This window comes from Suricata suricatta, chromosome 6, assembly GCF_006229205.1.
Source record: "Suricata suricatta isolate VVHF042 chromosome 6, meerkat_22Aug2017_6uvM2_HiC, whole genome shotgun sequence".
NCBI classification, from domain to species: Eukaryota; Metazoa; Chordata; class Mammalia; order Carnivora; family Herpestidae; genus Suricata; species Suricata suricatta.
The window spans coordinates 24,164,761-24,184,899 of NC_043705.1; the positions used below are offsets into that span (position 1 = coordinate 24,164,761).

At 35.6% G+C, this 20,139-nt stretch overlaps 1 protein-coding gene across 2 annotated transcripts in view; it reads right to left on the minus strand.

The window, feature by feature from the left end:
* Positions 1-20,139, minus strand: part of AFF4 (AF4/FMR2 family member 4) — a 95,570-nt gene that overhangs the window by 40,169 nt on the left and 35,262 nt on the right. For both annotated transcript variants that reach the window (XM_029941899.1, XM_029941900.1), the window contains exons 3-5: positions 17,371-18,165; positions 15,611-15,655; positions 11,767-11,853 (exon numbers count right to left, since the gene is read on the minus strand). In XM_029941899.1, the coding sequence (XP_029797759.1) occupies positions 11,767-11,853; positions 15,611-15,655; positions 17,371-18,165 (927 nt within the window). The remainder of the gene's footprint in view (positions 1-11,766; positions 11,854-15,610; positions 15,656-17,370; positions 18,166-20,139) is intronic.

A 20,139-nucleotide genomic window follows, 5' to 3' on the forward strand; every position in this document is an offset into this window, starting at 1 on the left:
AAAATACAAACTACCAAAACACAGTCAAGAGAAACAGAGAACATAAATAGCCCTCCATCTATTAGATAAATCTAACATTTACTTAAACACTGTACTATAAAAAAACCCAAAACTCAAAGGACTTCACTGGTGAATTCTAACAAACATATAAGAAAGAAATAATACCTATTCCATACAAATTATTCCAGAATATAGAACAGGGAGCTATGTCCCCCCAACTCATTCTATGAGGCCAGCATTACTCTGTTACCAAAACCAGGCAAAGACATTATAAGAAAATAAAATCACAGACCAAGAACAAAGATGTAAAAATTTTTTTGGTTAAATTCTTTTTAAAGTTTTTGAAGGGGCGCCTGGGTGGCTCAGTCGGTCAAGCGTTCAACTTCAGCTCAGGTCATGATCTCACGGTTTGTGAGTTTGAGCCCTGCATCGGGCTCTGTGCTGACAGCTCAGAGCCTGGAGCCTGCTTCTGAATCTCTCTCCCCTTCTCTCTCTGCCCCTCCCTGGCTCATGCTTTGTCTCTCTCATTCTCGCCCCCAAAAAACATTAAAAAAATGAAAGTTTTTGAAAATTAAATTCAACATACAAAACAGGTAATATATAATGACCAAGTGAATTTTCTACTAGGAAGGCAATACTGGTTTAAAAAGTTTTAATTACCCAATGTAACTCACCATATTATAAGCCAAAAAGGGAAATCATACGATTATATCAATAGATTCAAAGAAAACATTGAACAAAATCCAAAATTCACTACTGATAAGAACACTCAGGCAAATATGAATAGAAGGGAACCTCCTCAATTTAATAAATGACATCTATGAAAATTCCAGGGCTAAAATCATAGTTATTGATGGAAGACTGAATACTTTCCCCTCTATAGTGAAAAACAAGGCAAGAATGTTTACTCTCACCCCTTCCAGTCAACACTGTATTAAAGGTTCTAGCCAGTACAATAAAGCAAGAATAAGAAATGAGGCATCCTGTTTGAAACCCAAGTTGTAACACCCTTTGTTCACGCATGACACGATTGCCTAATTAGAAATTCTATAGTATCTGCAAAAATGCTACTAGAACTAAATACATTTATCAAGGTTTCAAGATTTTAAAAAAATTATAAATGAAATACATCTTTATAAACTAGCAATGAAAAGTCATATACTGAAAAAAAATTTCAAGTTTTTGTTTTAAGTTTATTTTCAGGTGCCTGGGTAGTCCAGTCAGTAAAGCATTCGACTTCAGCTCAGGTCATGATCTCATGGTCTGTGAATTCAAGCCCCACTTCGGGCTCTGTGCTGACAGCTCAGAGTCTGGAGCCTTCTTCAGATTCTGTGTCTCTCTCATTCTTTGTCCCTCCCCCATTCATGCTCTGTCTCTGTCTCTCTCAAAATTAAACATTAATAAAGATAAATAAGTAAATAAACTTTAAAAATGTTTTTAAGTTCATTTATTTTGAGAGAAGGCGAGGAGGGGAGGAGCAGAGAGAGAAGGGGAGAGAGAATCACAAGCAGGCCCTTGCTGTCAACGCAGCACACAAACTGAGATCATGACCAGAGCCAAAACCAAGAGTTGGGTGCTTAACTAACTGAGCCACCCAGGCGTCCCACATATACTGATCATTTCAAAATGAAATACTATTTATAATAGCATTAAAAAATGAAATGCTTAGAAGTAACTCTGATAAAAGATGTGGAAAACCTAGATATTGAAAACTATAAAATAATGAGAAATTAAATTATTTCCAGCTAAACAGAAGAGCTAAGTGCTCATGGGCCAGAAGACTCAATATTGTTAAGATGTCAATTCTCCCCAATTGATCGATAAAGCCAATATAATCTCTATCAAAAACCCAGAAGGCTTTTATGCTGAAAATAACAGGGTGGTTGTAAAATTCATAATGCAAAGGACCTTGAAAAATCAAATTAAGTTTGAAAAATGATAATATAATTAGAGGATTTACATCACTATAGCTTTATATTATTGATGTCAGATAATCAAGACAGGGTGGTACTGTTACCATGATGGACAAAGAGATTAATAAAATAGAACACAGTTGGAAACGCACCATATACATGGTCAACTGAGATTGCTAAGGCAATTCCATATAGAGAAACAAGATTTTTCAACAAATGATGATGCAAATGGCTATCTATACACAAAAAAATAAACTTTCATCCATACCTTGTTGCCATATACAAAAATTACTTTAAAATGGATCACAGACCTACATGAAAAAGCCTAAAACTATAAGAAGTCTAAAAAAATACATAGAAGAATGTGGGTTAGGCAAAATTTCTTAGACACCAAAAACATGATCTGTAAACTAAAATACTCATGAATTGGAATTCATCAATACTAGCAACTTCTCCTCTATAAAAGATATGGTTAAGAGAATGAAAAAGGAAGCGACTTACTAGGGGTGGGGGTCGCGGGAGAATGTGTAAATCTCGTAGCTGATAATGGACTTGCATCCAGAAAACAGAAATAACTCTCAAACTCACTAAGAAGACGGCAACAATCCAATAAAAGATGGGCAAAAGATTTTAAAAGTACACCAAGGAAGATAAACAAATGACAAATAAGTACATGAAAAAATACTCAACATCATCTGTCACTAGAGAAATATAAATTAAAACCACACTGAGGCACCCCTACACACTGCTAAAAGGCCTAAAATTTACGAAAACTGGCCATACCAAGCATTGGTTAAGTATGAGGAGCAACTGAAACTTTCAAATATTGCTAGTAGGAATAAAATGTGGTTCAATCATTTTGGAAAACAATATGAGATATTCTTAAAAGTTAAATGTATATCAACCATACACTCAAAGGTATTTATTGATGAGAAGTAAAAGCATGTGCCCAAAGATTTGTACACAAATTCTCAGAGCAGCTTTATTTTAACTAGAAACCAGAAATAGTCCAAATATCCATCAGCAGATAAATGGGTAAACAAACTGTAATATAATTATAAAACTGAATACTACTTGGCAATATAAAATAACTATTTTTACATTAATATGGATGACTCTCAAAATAATTGTGCTGAGTGAAAGAAACCAGAGTCAAAAAGAGTACATATATTATCATTCCATTTATGTACAATACTCAAAAATGTAAATTAATGTATAGTGACAGAAATCAGATGAGCAGTTGCCCAGGGATGGGAAGGGGAGAGAGTACAAGAGAACATTACAAAGGATCACAAGGAAAGTTTTGGGGTGCATCAACAAGAGAAAGGATAAAAACCATATGATCATTTCAATAGATCCAGAAAAGGCATTTTACAAAGTACAATATCCATTCATGATAAAAGTCTGCAGGGGTGCTTGAGTGGCTCAGCCAGTTAAGTGTCTGACTCTTGATTTTAGCTCAGGTCATGATCTCACAGAGTAGAGATCAAGCCCCGTGTCAGACTCTGCACTGACAGTCTTCTCTCTCTGCCCCTCCCTCACTCACGGCCACTCTCTTGCTCAAAATAAACATTTTAAAAAAGAAATAAAAATAAGTTAAAAAATCCTCTGCAAAGCAGGTTTAGGGGGAGCATACCTCAAAATAACAATGGCCATACAGGAAAAACACACAGCTAACATCACCCTCAATGGTGACTTTCAAAAACGGACAGTTTTTCCCCTAAGATCAGGAACAAGACAGGGATGTCCCCCTAACCATTTTTATTCATCAAAGTACTAGAAGTCCCAGGCACAGCAATCAAACAAGAAAAAAATAAAACACATCCAAATTGATAAGGAAGAATTAAAACTTTCATTATTTGCAAGATGACATGATACTATATATAAAAAAAAAAAAACCCTAAAGACTACACGAAGAAACCACTAGAATCTGATAAATGAATTCAGTAAGATCACAGGATACAAAATTAATGTAAAGAAATCTGTTGCTGGGGCGCTGGGTGGCTCAGTCGGTTAAGCATCTGACTTTAGCTCAGGTTATGATCTCATGGTTCAGGAGTTCGAGCCCCACATCAGGCTCTGTGCTGACAGCTCAGAGCCTGGAGACTACTTTGGATTCTGTGGCTTCCTCTCTCTGCCCCTCCCCTGCTCACACTGTGTCTCTCTCCCACAAAATAAGTAAACATTAAAAAAAGAGAAATAAATCTGTTGCATTTCTATACACTAATAACGAAGTAGCAGAAAGAAAAATTAAGAAAACAATTCCATTTACAATTGCACCAAAAATAATAAAATACCTAGAAATAAAGTTAAACAAGGAGGTGAAAGATGTGTACTCTGAAAACTACAAAACACTGATGAAAGAAATTGAAGACAACACCAAACAGAAAGATATTCCATGCTCATGGATTAAGAGAATACTGTTAAAATGTCCATACTATCCAAAGCAATCTACAGATCTAATGCAATCCCTATCAAAATACCAGTAGCATTTTTCACAAAACGAAAACAAATAATCTTAAAATTTGTATGGAACTACAAAAGACCCCAAACAGACAAAGCTGTATGGAGAACAGATACTTACCAGAGGCAGGATGGGTGAAATACATGAAAGGAATTAAGAGTATGCTTATCATAATGATCACTCAGTAATGTACAGAATTGTTGAATTACTATATTATACACCTGAAACTAATATAATCTATGTTAATTATATTGGAATTAAAAAAATTATAGGGGTGCCTATAAGAGACTCAGTCAGTTGAGCATCCCACTTTGGCTCAGGTCGTGATCTTATGGCTCGTGGGTTCAAGCCCTGCGTTGGGCTCTGTGTTGACAGCTTGGAGCCTGGAACCTGCTTTGGATTCTGTGTCTCCCTCTGTCTCTCTGTTACTCTCCCGCTTGTGCACGCTTTCTCTCTTTCTGTCTCTCAAATAAATATATACATTTTTTAAACAAATGAATTAAAATTTAAAAAATTTTAAGGAGAAACATTTGAGGGTAATTGATCCATTAACTGTACTGATTGTGATGACGGTTTCACAGGTTTACATGTAAGTCAAAATATCAAATTTAAACTTAAAATATGTGCTGTTTATTGATATCGTTAATCCTCAAAGTCACTTAACATACTCAACTGTTTAAAATCTAAGAAATAATAATGTACTGTGAAGTTTATAACATACAGCTAAGCAACATGTATGATAAAAGCAGAATAAATAGAAGGAAATGAAGTTAAACTGTTGCAAGACAAAGCAATTAACCTATATGTGAAATGATTATTGTTTTAACGTAATTGTGGTATGTGATGTTGTAAACACTGGAACAACCACACACACACACACACACACACACACACACACACACACACACACATCCACCCGCCCCCACACACACAGGTCTAGAAAACTCACACTTCCTGATTTCAAAATTTACTAGAAACTATAGTAATCAAGACAGTGACACTGCCATAAGAATAGACAGATCAGTAAGAAAGAACTCACAGTCCACAAAACTCCCTCACATTTATGGTCAATGGATTTTCCACAGGGTGCCAAGGCGATTCAATGGGCAAAGAACAGTCTTCTCAACAAATGGTAAAGGGACAACTGGATAGGCACATGCAAAATAATGAAGTTGGACCCTTATCTCACACCAAATATAAAAATTAACTCAAAATGATAAAAAACCTAAATATAAGGTATAAATCTATAAATGCACAGAAATATAGATGTCAATCTTCAATACCTTGGACTGTGCAATGGTTTCTTAGATATGACACCAAAAGCACAAACAACAACAAAATAAATTGGACTTCACCAAAATTAAAAGATTTTTGGATTTTAAAAAATACCATCAAGAGAGCAAAAAAGAAAACTCACAGAATGGGAGAACATGTTTGCAAATCATACATCTGATAAGGGACTATACTCTAAGACATAAAAAAAATTCCAACACATGATAAAAACACAATTCAATTTAAAAATCAGCAAAATATGGAGCATATGAGTGGCTAAGTTGGTTAAGCATCTGACTTCGGCTCGAGTCATGATCTCACAGTTCGTGGGTTCAAGCCCCGCACTGGGCTCTATGCTGACAGGTCACAGCCTGGAGCCTGCTTCAGATTCTGTACTTTCCTCTCTCTCTCTCCACCTCCTCCACTCGCACTCTCTTTCTCTCTCAAAAATAAACAAACACTGGGGCACCTGCGTAGCTCAGTCTGTTAAGCATTTGACTTCGGCGCAGGTCACAATTTCATGGTTCATGACTTCAAGTCCCACGTCGGGCTTTGTGGTGACAGCTCAGAGCCTGGAGCCTGCTTCGTATTCTGTGCCTCCTTCTTTTTCTGCCCCTCCCCGCTCACAGTCAGTCTGTCTGTCTCTCTTTCACAAAAATAAACATTAAAAAAATTTTTTAAATAAATATTAAACATCTGCAACATATCTACTGGATATCTCTCCAGATAAGATATATGAAGGCTTTGGGGCGCCTGGGTGGCTGTCAGTTAAGCGTCCAGCTTCAGCTCCGGTCATAATCTCATGGTTCATGGGTTCAAGCCCCATGTCGAGGTCTGTGCTGACAGCTCAGAGCCTGGAGCCTGCTTAAGATTCTGTATCTCCCTCTCTCTCTGACGCTCCCCTGCTCATGCTGTCCCTCTCTGTTGCTCAAAAATAAAAACATTAAAAAAAAAAGATATATGAAGGTTTATAAGCCCATCAAAAGATTCTCAACATCATCAGCCATTAAGGAAATTAATATCAAAACCACAAGGACAAATCACTTCACACCCACTTAAAATAGTTAGAAGGGTAATAACAACTTGGTCAGGATTTGAAGAAACTGGAAAGCTCATACACTGCTGATGGAAATACAAAATGTAGCAAACACTTTGGAATAATATCAGGCAGTTTCTCAAAAGATTAAACACAGTTACTATATGGCCCAGCAATTCCACTCCTAGGTATATAAAACCAAGTGAAAAGAAGTGAAAACATATGTCTACACAAGCATTTCTATACTCATGTTTATAGCAGCAATTTTCATAATAGGCAAAAACTGAAAACAACCCAAATGTCAAAAACCTGATAAAAAGATAAACAAAATATAATAGATCCATAAAACAGAATATACATTTTGCTATAAAATGGAACAAAATAATGATATACAACATGAACAAACTTTTAAAACATCATGCTAAGATGTAAAAGATCTGGTCACAAAAGATGACATATTGTATAATTTGATTTATATATTATATAGAATGTCTAGACTAGGCAAATCTATAGAGATATCATGTAGATTAGTCAGTGCTTTGGGGTTCCATTACAGTAGTGGACTGGAGGATAGAGAAGGATGGCTGCTAAGTGGTATAGGGTTTCTTTTGGTGGTGATGACAATGTTCTAAAATAACTGTGGTAATGGTTACACAACTATGAATATATTAAAAACCAGCTAACTGTATGTTTTAAATGAATGAACTGTATGGTATGTATATTATGTACCTCAATAAAACTGTCACCTTAAAAAAATTATGAATAGACTTGCATTCATAAGCCAGAACTATGAAATTAATTCAAAGTCTTTTGATAAACTCAAGCTTTAATTTTACAATGAAAAAAGAGCATACCTATTAAATAATTCAAGATAGAATATTAAAAATAATTATTCAATCCAAAAGAATCTCAAAAAAGGAACAAAGGAAGAATTGTTGGGACAACTGGAAAACAAATAGCAAATAGTACATTTAACAATGTAGGGTACATTTAAATCCTACCCAAAAAAAAAAAAAAAAAGCCAACCTTACAGTATCAATATCAACGACTACATTAAAAGGAAACGGTTTAAACACTCCAAGATTAACTGCTAAAGATTGGCAAACTAAAAAACCAAGACCCAATTATATGCTGACTATAAAAAACTCACTTTAGGGTTGCCTGGGTAACTCAGTTAAGCATCTGACTCTTGATTTTGGATCAGGTCAGAATCCCATGATTCATGAGATGGAGCTCTACACTGCTATCGGCACAGAGCATGTGTGGGATTCTTTCTCCCTCTCCCTCTCTCTGTGCCCCTCCCTTGCGTATGTGCAACTGCGCATCAAGTGCTCTCTCTCAAAATAAACATTAAAAAAACTCATTTAAATATAAAGCCACCAATAGATTAAAAATAAAAGAACAGAAAACATTAAACCTTGTCAACAGTAAATTAAAAGAAAGTTTAAATGGCTATATGAATATCAAAGTAGACTTCAGAACAAGCACTAATACCAGATATAAAAACAGACATATCCCAATGAAAAAAAGGGGGGGGATCAAATTATCAGTAAGATAGAGCAATCCTAAATGTGTACATGCCTAATAACAAGGCTTCAAAACACATGAACCCAAAAGGGACAAAACTCAAAGAGGAAACAAAAATCCATAAATACAAGTGCAGATGTCAACACTCCCCTTTCATTACTTGACAGAACAAATAGATCAGTAAAAAATGCAGACGATTAACCACTATCAACTAACTTGATCTGATATATACAGAACATATTCTATATAATGTACATAAAACAGTCACCAAGAAATATCTTACAATGGCCATAAAACATTTAATACATTTTTAAAAACTGATATTATATAGCATATATTCTCTAACAGGAACATAAACAAATTAGAAAATTATTAGCAAAATGCTACATGGAAAATGCTTAAATATTTGAAAATAAAACCACATGCTTCTAAATAATCTATGGATCAAGGAAGAAGTCACACAGAGAATAAAGAAATATTATCCAATAAATAATAACACAGTATAACACAATTTGTGAGACATAGCTAAAGCAGGGCTTTAAAACTGATCGTTTTGAATAAAGAAAACAAGAAAGGTTTTACAATCTATTATCTAAGCCTCTATCAGAAAAAGTTAAAAGAAACTCTTGGTACTCCTGGAACCAGTATTGCACTGTATGTTACCTAACTGTAATTTAAATTTAAAAAAAAGGAAATTAAAAAAGAAGTTAAAAGTAAATGAAACCCACAATAAGCAGAATGAAGACAATAAACCACAATAAAGGAAAAAACAAAGAAATAGAAAACTGAATTTTTCCAATGGAAATGATCAATAAAACTGATAAGTCTCCAGCTAGACTAATAAAGGAAAATGGAAAAAAGAGAGAAAATGCAAATCACCAATATCAAGGAAAAAAATGACTAGTAGAGATCCTAGAGGCATTAAAAGAACAAATAGTTATATTATTTACAAATAACGCTATGTCAATAAATTCGAGTACTTAGGGGGAAATGGACAAATTACAAAATTGATACAAGGAACAGAATATCTGAGTAGCTCTACATCTAACAAAAATTTTGAAATTATAATTTAATATCTTCCAATAAAGATCACTATAGGCCCAGATGACACTGCTATTGAAGTGTATTAAAACATTCAAGGAAGAATTAATACTAAATTCCACAAACCAGTTTAGAATATACAGATGAAGAGAATTTTCCCCATTCCTTTTAAAGAGCCAGCACTACCCAGATACCAAAACCAAATAGAGACATTAAAGAAAACTACAAATAACATTCCCAATCTAGCCATGCCATACACACACACACACACACACACACACACACACACGGCAAAAGATTTGAGCTGACACTTCCAAAAGAAGAATGGTCAATAAGCTCATAAAAAGAAGTTCAACATCATTAGTCATCAGGGAAATTACAAACTGAAACCAGTATGAGATACCTCTACGTGCCCAGTAAAATGGCTAAAATTAAATAGACTGACAATACCAAATGTAGCCAAGGACACAGAACAAATCAAACTATCATATACCTCTGAGGATGCGAGTGGGGTAATGTAAAAGTGTGATACAATCACTTTGGAAAATATTAGTTTAGTATCAATTTAACATGAACTCAGATATGACTCAGCAACTCTACTTTTTACTATACAACCCAGTATTTATCCTGGAAAAGAGAAAACTTAAGTCCAGACAAGGACTTGTAAGCAAGTATTTATAGATACTCTATTCTTAATTGCATAAATCTGGAAAAGACCCAAGTGTTCAACAGGTAAAAGAATACACAAATTCTGGTATTTTCAAACAACACAAATAAAAAGAAACTCAGGGGGGGAAAAAGTACAAATTACTGATACATTCATGAACATGGACAAATTTCAAAAATACATGAACAAAAGAAGGCAAACATATATACAAGAGAAATACACACTGTATGGCCTCCATTTATATGAAATTCTAGAAAAAGCAAAACTTATCTGCAGATACATGAAACAGATCAGTAATTGTGAGGGCTGGTGGGCGGGGGGCGGGGTGAGGCAGACTGCAAAGAAACGTGAGGGGACCCGACAGTGACAGAAGTGTTCTACTTATTCAAAACTGCAATTACATTAAAATAAAAAATAAGAGGGTGTGCTAATGATCCTGGGGAAGGAGAAAACTTCTTTAACAAGACATTAAAAAGTAAAAGCTCTGTGAAAGAGAAAATTCTATTTATTCATCAAAATTAAAATCTTCCAGGCTGTAATACTTAAAAGGACTCTAACTGGGAGATATATTTACAGCATATAGAAGAAATTATTAAATCCAGAATTCAAACAAAACAACAAACACAGAAAGAAATCCTTCTAAAATGTTTTTAAGTGAAGGACGCAAGCCAAAGACCAGAGGAAACAGGTAACTTCACCCACACAGAGCTCACATGAATGACAAGTGTGTAAAGAGATGAAGCTCACGAGCAATCCTGGAAATGGAATACCATCTTGCACTCAAAAGACTGGTGCTAAAATAACAAATGGTGATGCGCATGTGAGGAATAGTAGGGAATACAAGTAAGAGTAGTGACTGGCATAACCGATATGGAGAGAATTTGAGAATATATATTAAATATACAATCAATAATTCTACTTCTTATTTTTCACCCAAAAGAAACTCATATGCATGCAAGAAGGTATGAAAAAGACACCCACTAAAGCAGTGTTTGTAGAAATGAAAACTTGGCAACAACTTAGACACCAAAGGAAAACAATTCAACTAAGATACATTTATATATACTATGGATGCATATAAAAGAAGTGAAATACCTCTAAATGTAATACTTAATCAGTATATAATAAAGATACATAATAACATGGAAAGGTGTCTCAGACCTGTTGCTGATTAAAAAATATAGAATAAAAATAAACCTGTGCAGAAATATAGTACATGAGAAAGTGCTTACATGCAATGATTACATATATATGTATGTAAATGCATATGAAAAGGCTTGCAAAGGTATGTATGAAAGTAGCTCTGATAAGGAGGAGGAGGCAAAATTGGGGAAAGCTATTATTAGGGCTCCTAATCAAACTTCCACAAGGAGAATATATTCTTATATTGTTTGTGTAAATACAAAATGATGTAAAAAGAAAAAGTGCCTCTCTGCTGACTGTAGAGGAGCGTGGGCTGTTGTCTGAGGAAGCCCCACCGCAGCCGACAGTTGTGGCTGCCGCATCCAACGGGAAGGAGCTCCTCAGACAACAGTCTGAGAAGCCTGAGCGCCTGCAGCCTCCAATACCGTCACAGTTTGCAACAAACTTTGATGCCTTTTAATTCTCTTCCCAGTTGCCTCCAAAGCTTTTTCAAGAACTTCTAAATCCAAGTTGTTTTTTATTCCATTATTTGTTTTACTTTCTTCACAGCAATTATCACTATCTGAACTTATGTATTTATTCACTTATTTATTGTCTGTCTCCCACTAGAATGGGAATGGCAAGACAATTTTGAATTCATATGATTTTAGTCAAGCCATTGAGAGTTTTCTAACAGTATCAAAGACACATGTTATTTACTTACCTTAGTTGGAAAAGGAAATTTGGAAGGTTCTGTTTTGCATGGTGTATGAATAGCCGTTAGAGGGGGAGGCCATGAATGCGTCATCTCCTGAAATGTAATTATTACAGTTTGTTTTCAACCAGTTCAAGGATAAAAATTACATAGCTAAAAACCAGATTTGTATTATAAATGCTGGTTTCATGGTAGCTCCTCCAAAAGTACATATTTAATCAGTAAATATTAATTAAGCACAACTGTGTGCAAGGCACTATGGGGCAGGAAACAGTAAGATAAATAATATACACTCCCTGGCTTCAAGAAGCTTGGAGTTAGGATGCCGAAACCTGTGAAATGTCACAGAAATCAGCCTGTGATCAAACACAAGGCACACAGTACATTGCTAATGAGGAAGAGCCGGCTGTGAGAGCTGTGATGGGGGTAATAACAGGGGTGATAGTAAGAAAAAGAGGTAACACTTACTGTGTGCCTTTAATGGGCCACCTACTGTGCTGTTTTACCTGTCTATTCCTCATTTAGTACTCACAATGATATTAGGAGGTGGGTACCGTTATTATCCTGACTCTGTGTAGGATGAAACTGAAGCACAGATGTTGTTAAAGGTCACACATTTACTAACTAGTGGACACACAGCTGCATCCTAGGAAGACTGCCTGCAGAGCCTATTCACTGATAGGAAGTTTTGGTCAGGTGGAGGAAATCAGAAGCGAGATCAAAAGCACAGGAGAAGGAAGACAGACAAGCAAGGCCATAAATATGATTTCATTCAATGCCTTCTGTTTAATCATATGCCAACTATGTTCAAATGGAGATTTGGATAAGATCACAATGTATATGTTAGAAAAGCAGAGGAAAGAGAGATAATCAGATTTAGAATAAGGTGAGAGTGTTTTATTTCTGGTGTTCAGTTCAAAGTAAGCCATCAGGTAGACTGAGAAAATAGAGTAAGTTAGAGGAGGTACAACTTTCAGGAATTACTCTGTAGCTATACCCACAGTTAGGTAAAGATACATGTTCAAGGGGCCTCTGCTTAAAAAATGGAAACAATTACATATCCAACAGCCCAGAAATAATTACCAGACAGTCATACAATGGAACACCAAGAAGACAGTAAAAAAAGAAATTTTAACTATTGATATGAATGATGTTCACAATATACTGTTCAATGATAAATACAAATCATAGGCTATGTGCTAGTAAATGTTTATATATGAAAAAAAAATCTCTGGCTACCTTTGGGCAACAGAACGACAGGAGAAGGAAGGGACATGGGCATGTGATACAGTCTATACTACCTGGACCTCATAAAGCAGCCACCTGCACTGTAACTGCTCTTTATCTTCTTACAATGCTTTATTTTTCAACGGTATTTCATGTTCTCAAATCATACTATATAGTTGATTATTTCCAATATCCTTCTCTAGAATGTCAATTCAAAGGGAGCAACACTATCATTATTATCACCATCGTATCCAAAGGGCTTGATAATGGCAGGTGCTCAATTACTAAGCCTTGAATTCATCTTTTTTGTTTTTACAATAAACATATATCATTTTTAGATTAAAACGTTTTTTCTTTAGCTTCATGATGGAGTTCCTAGAAACAGTATGACTATGAATATTAAGAAACATGAAGGCAATTAAGACAAGAAGTTCCTTACCCGCTGCATACAGGGAAAGAAAACAAAAACTCACGCACTCTACGTTTTCAGTGTGCATTTTACACTTCAAATACCAAAGTACTCTTGATACAAAATCGACATAACTCCATCATTAAATGTCAGAGCACCTATTAAACCCAAGGCCATATGCCAAGCCCTGTATATATAAAATGTAGAATACACAGTCAGTAACATCAAATAAATAATTATATAAAGAAATCTAAGATTCTTCCAGGTATCAAAATGCCATGCATTTCTGAGGATTCAAGAGAAAAGACAAATGCTCCATTAGAGTTTCTATATACATGGCAACTGAAAAATGCATGCGAGTTACTATCTTTGTGATCTGACGGTCTGACTTAGGGGAAAGAAGGATTTCACTGGGATTCTAAGAAAAAAATAGAATCTGTATACGACTAGAAACAAAGGAGAAACATACTTCATTAGAGTTTACTTTAAAAAAGTAAAAGAGTAAGTAGGTGCATGGCTGATCAAAACCAATTTGGCAAAAGTGGTGAGTCAATAGTGAAAGAGGTTAGAACTCGCCTACGGAAGGTCTGGGACGTTAAAGCTGGACACTATTCTTTTTATGGGGCCTAAAGACTCACTGAAAACTTCTAAAAAACGAAATTAACTTATAAAGACAATGGATTAAAGAGAGAATCTGGTAGCAATATAGAAGACAGAGGAACAGGGAGACTCAAGGCAGAAAGGCAAAGCAAGGACTGTATATTGCAATTTTGGAAGCTCAAGGTGGCAGAAATGGAAATAAATGGTATTTTCAAGGAATATTCAAAGCACACATGCAGTGTTGTGATTAAACAGAACATGGAGAGAAAACTAAGATTTTACACTTATAAGCACATGAGAATGGTGGTACCACTAATAGAAGGAAGTCTGATACATCTGTCTTTAGACATGGTGAATCTAAAAAAAAAGCAGGGAGAAACACAAAGCTACAAAGTAAGTAAGAGACATAAACCACAACCCAGAGGAGGCTAAGCAGGAGAGAAAGGCTGAACTGCTAATAATTGAAGCCATAACAATAAAGGAAAATCAAGACGGAGCAGAAAGAAAAAAAGAAGCTAGAAAAAAAAGACCCATATTTAAACCATAAAAGGAGCGCCTGGGTGACTCAGTCAGTTGAGCATCCAACTCCTGATTTTGGCTCAAGTCATGAGCCCAGGGTTGTGGAACAAAGCTCCATGTCAGGCATGTCAGCATGGAACCTGCTAAGGATTCATTCTCTCTCTCCATTTGCCCCCCATTTTCTAAAATTAATTTTTTTTAATTTTAAAAACAAATAAATAAAGAGAAGACACCAAGGTTCCCAAAAGGCAGAGAATGAGACAAGAAAGGTGAAAGGAAATAAAAACAGTGAAGCATAATAGCAATCAAGGAAGAATGAGGTTTCCAGAGTGGGGGACAAAACAATTCTTTAAAACAGGAAAAAGGGCAGAGAACTCAAATGAAGCCCCCAATGAAGGGGAAGATAATGACCTTAGACAAACAGGTTCAGCAGAATGACAGGGGCATATGAAAGGCTGCACTGGCTGAAGAAAGGAAGGAGAGGAGGAAGGGGAAGCAGCAACACAAGTAGTCTCTCAGAAGTATCTGCGGTGAAATGCACGTATAGACCCAGTCACTCAGGAGCTTATACAAAAAGTACAAGTAACTTAACCGTTTTTTTCTACTGAGCCCAAAGCACTCGCTGTCACTCTTTAATTCCCTGGACTTCCTCTTTTTCCAACAGACAACTTTTTCTTTTCCCAAAAAAGGAATACATACACATTTTGGGCGTGTGTCAATTTTAAACATATTCCAGTCAACACTCAAAATGAGCAATATTCAGAGGACTTTCACTGTAGGATTTGACTTAGTGCAACTGTATGTGCTTTTTTCCTCTTTCAAGATAAACTATTAAACCTGGAATTTGCTTTACTTAAAAATGAAAAACAAAAAAACACAATTGTTTGAGGGCAGACAGGAAACAAACCAATGATTCAGAAACTATGCAAATAAGCAAAATAGAGTCAATTAATTTTTATGGACATAATGAGGTTACACATGTAAGCAATTTCCTGCTTCAGATCCTTTGTGAAATACTGGGGAGAAGAGAGAAAAAGATAGCAGAGTATCATAAGTAAAAAAGATGAAACTATTAAAAGAAAAAAACCAACAACTTACTTTAAGAATTTCATCCACACAGCTCACGTCACCAGAAGCAGATGCCTTAAGAGGAAAAGAAACACCCATTAGATTTGGAATCATTTATTATTAGATTTTTATCATTTGTTGAACAGATTTAATAATATTATTAGAAAATGAATTAAATTATAGACGTATTTATGATCCCACTGCTCTAAATCAGAACAGTAATCGGAACCTTTGGACAAAGTTCCTTTCAAGCTCTAAAAAATCGTAATCCCAACTGTATAGGATTTGAAGAACTGTGTATTTTTCACAAGTTTAAAAAAATCCTATCTTTTTATACTTAGATTAGAAATAAAACTTTAAATGTTATTTTTCAGGTGAGAAACTTGTCAAAAATTTTAAACTTGGTATATACAAAATATACCATAATACTGAAATACATTGTTTCACATAAACTAACCAACAAAATAAAAGCACTACTGTTGAAAGAACACTTGTCTGCAACAGAATCGACACTTTATACAGCTTTTCATTAATCATGGAAAAGTTGTTCATTCTAAAGCACAATCAAGAATTAGAGAGCTAGAGTATGAACTCAAATCTACCTCCGACAATCAGGTCGTCCGAAGAAAGAACGAAACCACCAACCACTTCACTGCTCTCTTGCAAAGAGTGATTCCACGACAAATGCCATGAACAAGTTTCCCAAGGCTACAGGAAAAATGTTTAAGTGTTCTCGAAATAGGATCTTATCTATCCTTGATGCCTTCCACCATGTTTTAAGCTATAAACTGTCTTTCAGTTACTGACACTACTTCTCAAATTTTTTATTTTAAAATTTACATAAAAAGATAAAACTTCTATTTCATAATGAATGCAAAATTTCTTTGGTTATTTTGATGCTTTGGTATGCAGTTATAATGCTGTAAATTTCAAGCCACCACTACGAATCTAGAGCAGCTGCCTCAACCCTTTAAGTGTAACCAGAGAAAAAGATCATGGCAACCAAACCATACAACATTACCAACTGGATAGATGCCCCCCAAATCCCAACACTCCCTACACTGAACCACTGCCCACATCTCATTCATGAGTATCACAGTGAGAATACGAGTGAATTTTTTTAAACACAATATGTATTATTTCATAAAATCAAAAGGAGGAAATCTAAAGGTACTGATCTCACAGATCACTCTTTTATCCTGTAAGTGTTATTTGAATATTTCAAAATAGTAAATGATATTTCCTCTAGTGCCCAGGAGGGGAAGCTAACAGGTGTGTCAATCCACTCGGGAGTCAATGACTTATAAAACTTATATACACTTTATTATTAAAACAGAGTGGGATGCGTAGGTGGTTCAGTCAGTTAAGTGTCTGATTCTGATTTTGGCTCAGGTCAAGATCTCACAGTTCCTGAGACCCATATTGGGCTCTGTGCTAACAGTGCAGAGTCTGCTTGGGATTCTCCTTCTCTCTCCCTGCTCCTCCCTGGCTCATTCTCTCTCTCTCTCAAAATAAATAACATTAAAAAAGAAAACCAGAGAGACAAACTGCCTCATAGAGTCATAACAGTAAAAGCTCTAATGGTGCCTGAGTGATTCAGTCGGTTAAGCATCCGATTCTTGATTTCAGCTCAGGTCATCATCTCATGGTTCGTGGGATCAAGCCCCACATTGGGCTCTATGCTGACAGCACAGACCCTGCTTGGGATTCACTCTCTCTCCCTCCCTCTCTCTCAAATAAATAAACATTAAAATAAATAAATAAATAAAACTTCCAAATATGTGACTTACATCCAGTGGTTGGGAAGGTATTTTCAGCTTGGTAAGATGTGCTTTGCTACTTGGCTTTAGCTCAGTCATGCTGTTGCCATGGGATTGGCTAGTGTAGTGCTCAGAGGACAGCTTTGGTTCCATGGACTCCTGTCCATCCATGGGCCGCACATAGGCAGTGGGTTTCTGTAACATTGAACTGGACTTTGACATCAATGAAGGTGGGAAAGACTGATTCGAATGCTGCCCACTTGAAAAAGGTACGCGGGAAGGAGAATCCCAGTTTGCATCAGGGTCCCGAGGTGATTTGGAACGCTGATGTTCCTTGCTATGGTGATCATTCCCATGAGACCTGGAATGACTGGAGCTTAACGAAGACACAGCCTGGGGTTTCCCAGGGCTGGAAGAGCGTGATTTGGAGTGTTCCGATCCATGCTGGCTTTTTTTCCGACTGCTGCTCCCACTACTGCTGTATGAGTCACGGTCGTGCCTCTGGCTACTACTGTTAGTGCTGCCACTGCCACCTGCACTGGTCCGCTGGCTACTGTGTCCACTCTGCAAGCCGGAGGACCGTTTCTGAGACTGAGAAGTACTGGGGGCAGGTCCTACTGGAGTCCATTTGCTACTCTGATGAGAGGTCCCATGTCTCTGTTCAAAGAAATTTGGATTAGATTTTTCATCTGCTGTTGGTGGTACTGTAGGCTTGGGAATGGCAACAAGCTTTGGTATAGATCTGTCTCCTATGAAATCCTTCATTTCATCGTAGTTTCCAAGCATACTCTGAATACGACTTGATAGCTTATCTTCTTTGCTAGTCTATAAAAAATTGCAAAAAAAATTATATAGTTAGCGTAAGCAGAAATAAAAGATGCTTCTAAACTGATTTTCCAAACTTTGAATGCAAAGGGGTTTTTCAAAGAGAAGCCTCATCTCATATCTTAAGGTTAATATCTCAAAAGCCAACTCCAAATATATAATTTTTATAGTAAAAAAAGTACACTGAAAGTGAAAAACATTTATGCTAAAACACAAATATTCTAAAGGACATTGAGAAATATGTACAAAAGATTCCAGAAGGGAAAAAAAAATCCAAATTTCACCAATAAATATATTGGAACAGTAGTAAAAATCTTTTGAAAAACAGGAAAAGTAATGTGCCTTTATGTCACTCAGTTCTAGGTAAGCAACTGAGTCAACACTCATTATTTTGGCTATCTTGGAAAACTTAATATTAAGAGTTCAAGAGTTCAATACTATAGTTAGAAAGAGAAACAAAAATTTAATGAAACAAGTTATACCCAACTGATATTTTTAAAAATTTTAATACCTTCTGGTACTGTGACTAATTAAGTTAACAAAAGTCAACAACAAGTTAAGAATGGAAAATCCATTGATAAAGTTTCAATATTAATTCTATTAATTCTGACCAAAAAACACTCCAAGTTTTGAAGTCAATGGTACACACTTTAAGTTTTTAAAACTCATTCCTGGAGGGGCACCTGGGGGGCTTAGTCAGTTGAGCGTTCAACTCTTGATTTCAGCTCAGGTCATGATCTCACAGTTCATGAGACTGAACCCCATAATGGGCTCTGTGCTGACAGTGTGGCACCTGCTTGAGATTTTCTCTCTCCTCCCTCTCTCTCCCTCTACTCTGCTGCAGGCTCTCTCTCTCTCTCTCTCTCAAAATAAATACATAAACACTTAAAAATAAACACTAAAAATCATTCTTAAATAATAAAGTCCAAGATGTCTACGAGCTTGAGGACTCATTGATATTCATTTATAAGAATGAGGGTAAGCTTACTGATTAAAGAGCAAATCAACCACTACTATTTATTTTGATATTGATATGAATTGATAATGACTTTAGATTATTTGTAAATAAGTCTGATGCCTATTAAACAAGAGAGGTAAATATATAGACAGCATCAAGATCAAGAATCAAATCCAACTCATTACATTGCAAGTACAAAAATAAATGGTAGTAAGATTCGAAGATTCTGTACCAAACCCGTTTTTTTTTTCAAAATGTCTTTAAACCCTAATCCCAAACCCCAGGTTTTGTTGCACACTCATATAAAGGATGTCAGTATAATCTTTAATTGAAAATCTTTAAAATAAAAACTAAAAAAAAAATGGCTTTTACAGGGTTCATAAATGGCCTCTACAAACACCAAATGTTTTAAGGGTAAACTCAAAATATGTGGTATATTTATATTTCATCAGAAAAAAAGTTTAATACACTCTCAATCTCATACTGCAAACCCACAATGGTCACTCTGCTACAATGTATATACTATTATAGCCACTATACACAGTATAACCCTTTAAAATGGAAGTTAGATAAAATGAAAGCCAAATCAAATAGTAGAGACAATTATGGCCACTACAGCTACATTAGAGTCATCAGAAGGGATATGCAGTATTTTACGTAATCACAAATCAAGTACAATGATAGCTATAAAAATAGCAATTTGGTTCAACTTATTGAACGTCTCCGACAACACACTTGTAACCTAAATTGGAATCTGTTAATTAAGCACATAAAAAAGAAAGATAACAATATATGGTAACAGAAAAAGGAACTACATAGTGAAGACACATTGATTCAAACATACTAATAACTAACTGCTATTTAGTTAACTAAGTAAGCAAATGGCAAGAAATGGGAGAAACAAAGAATCTCTCAACTATTTGTCTCTGACTGATGGTATACCCAAAGAACCTAACAAACAGCAGACGATGCTCACACATTCATAAAATTTTAGTTTAATTCAGAAAGGTGAAATG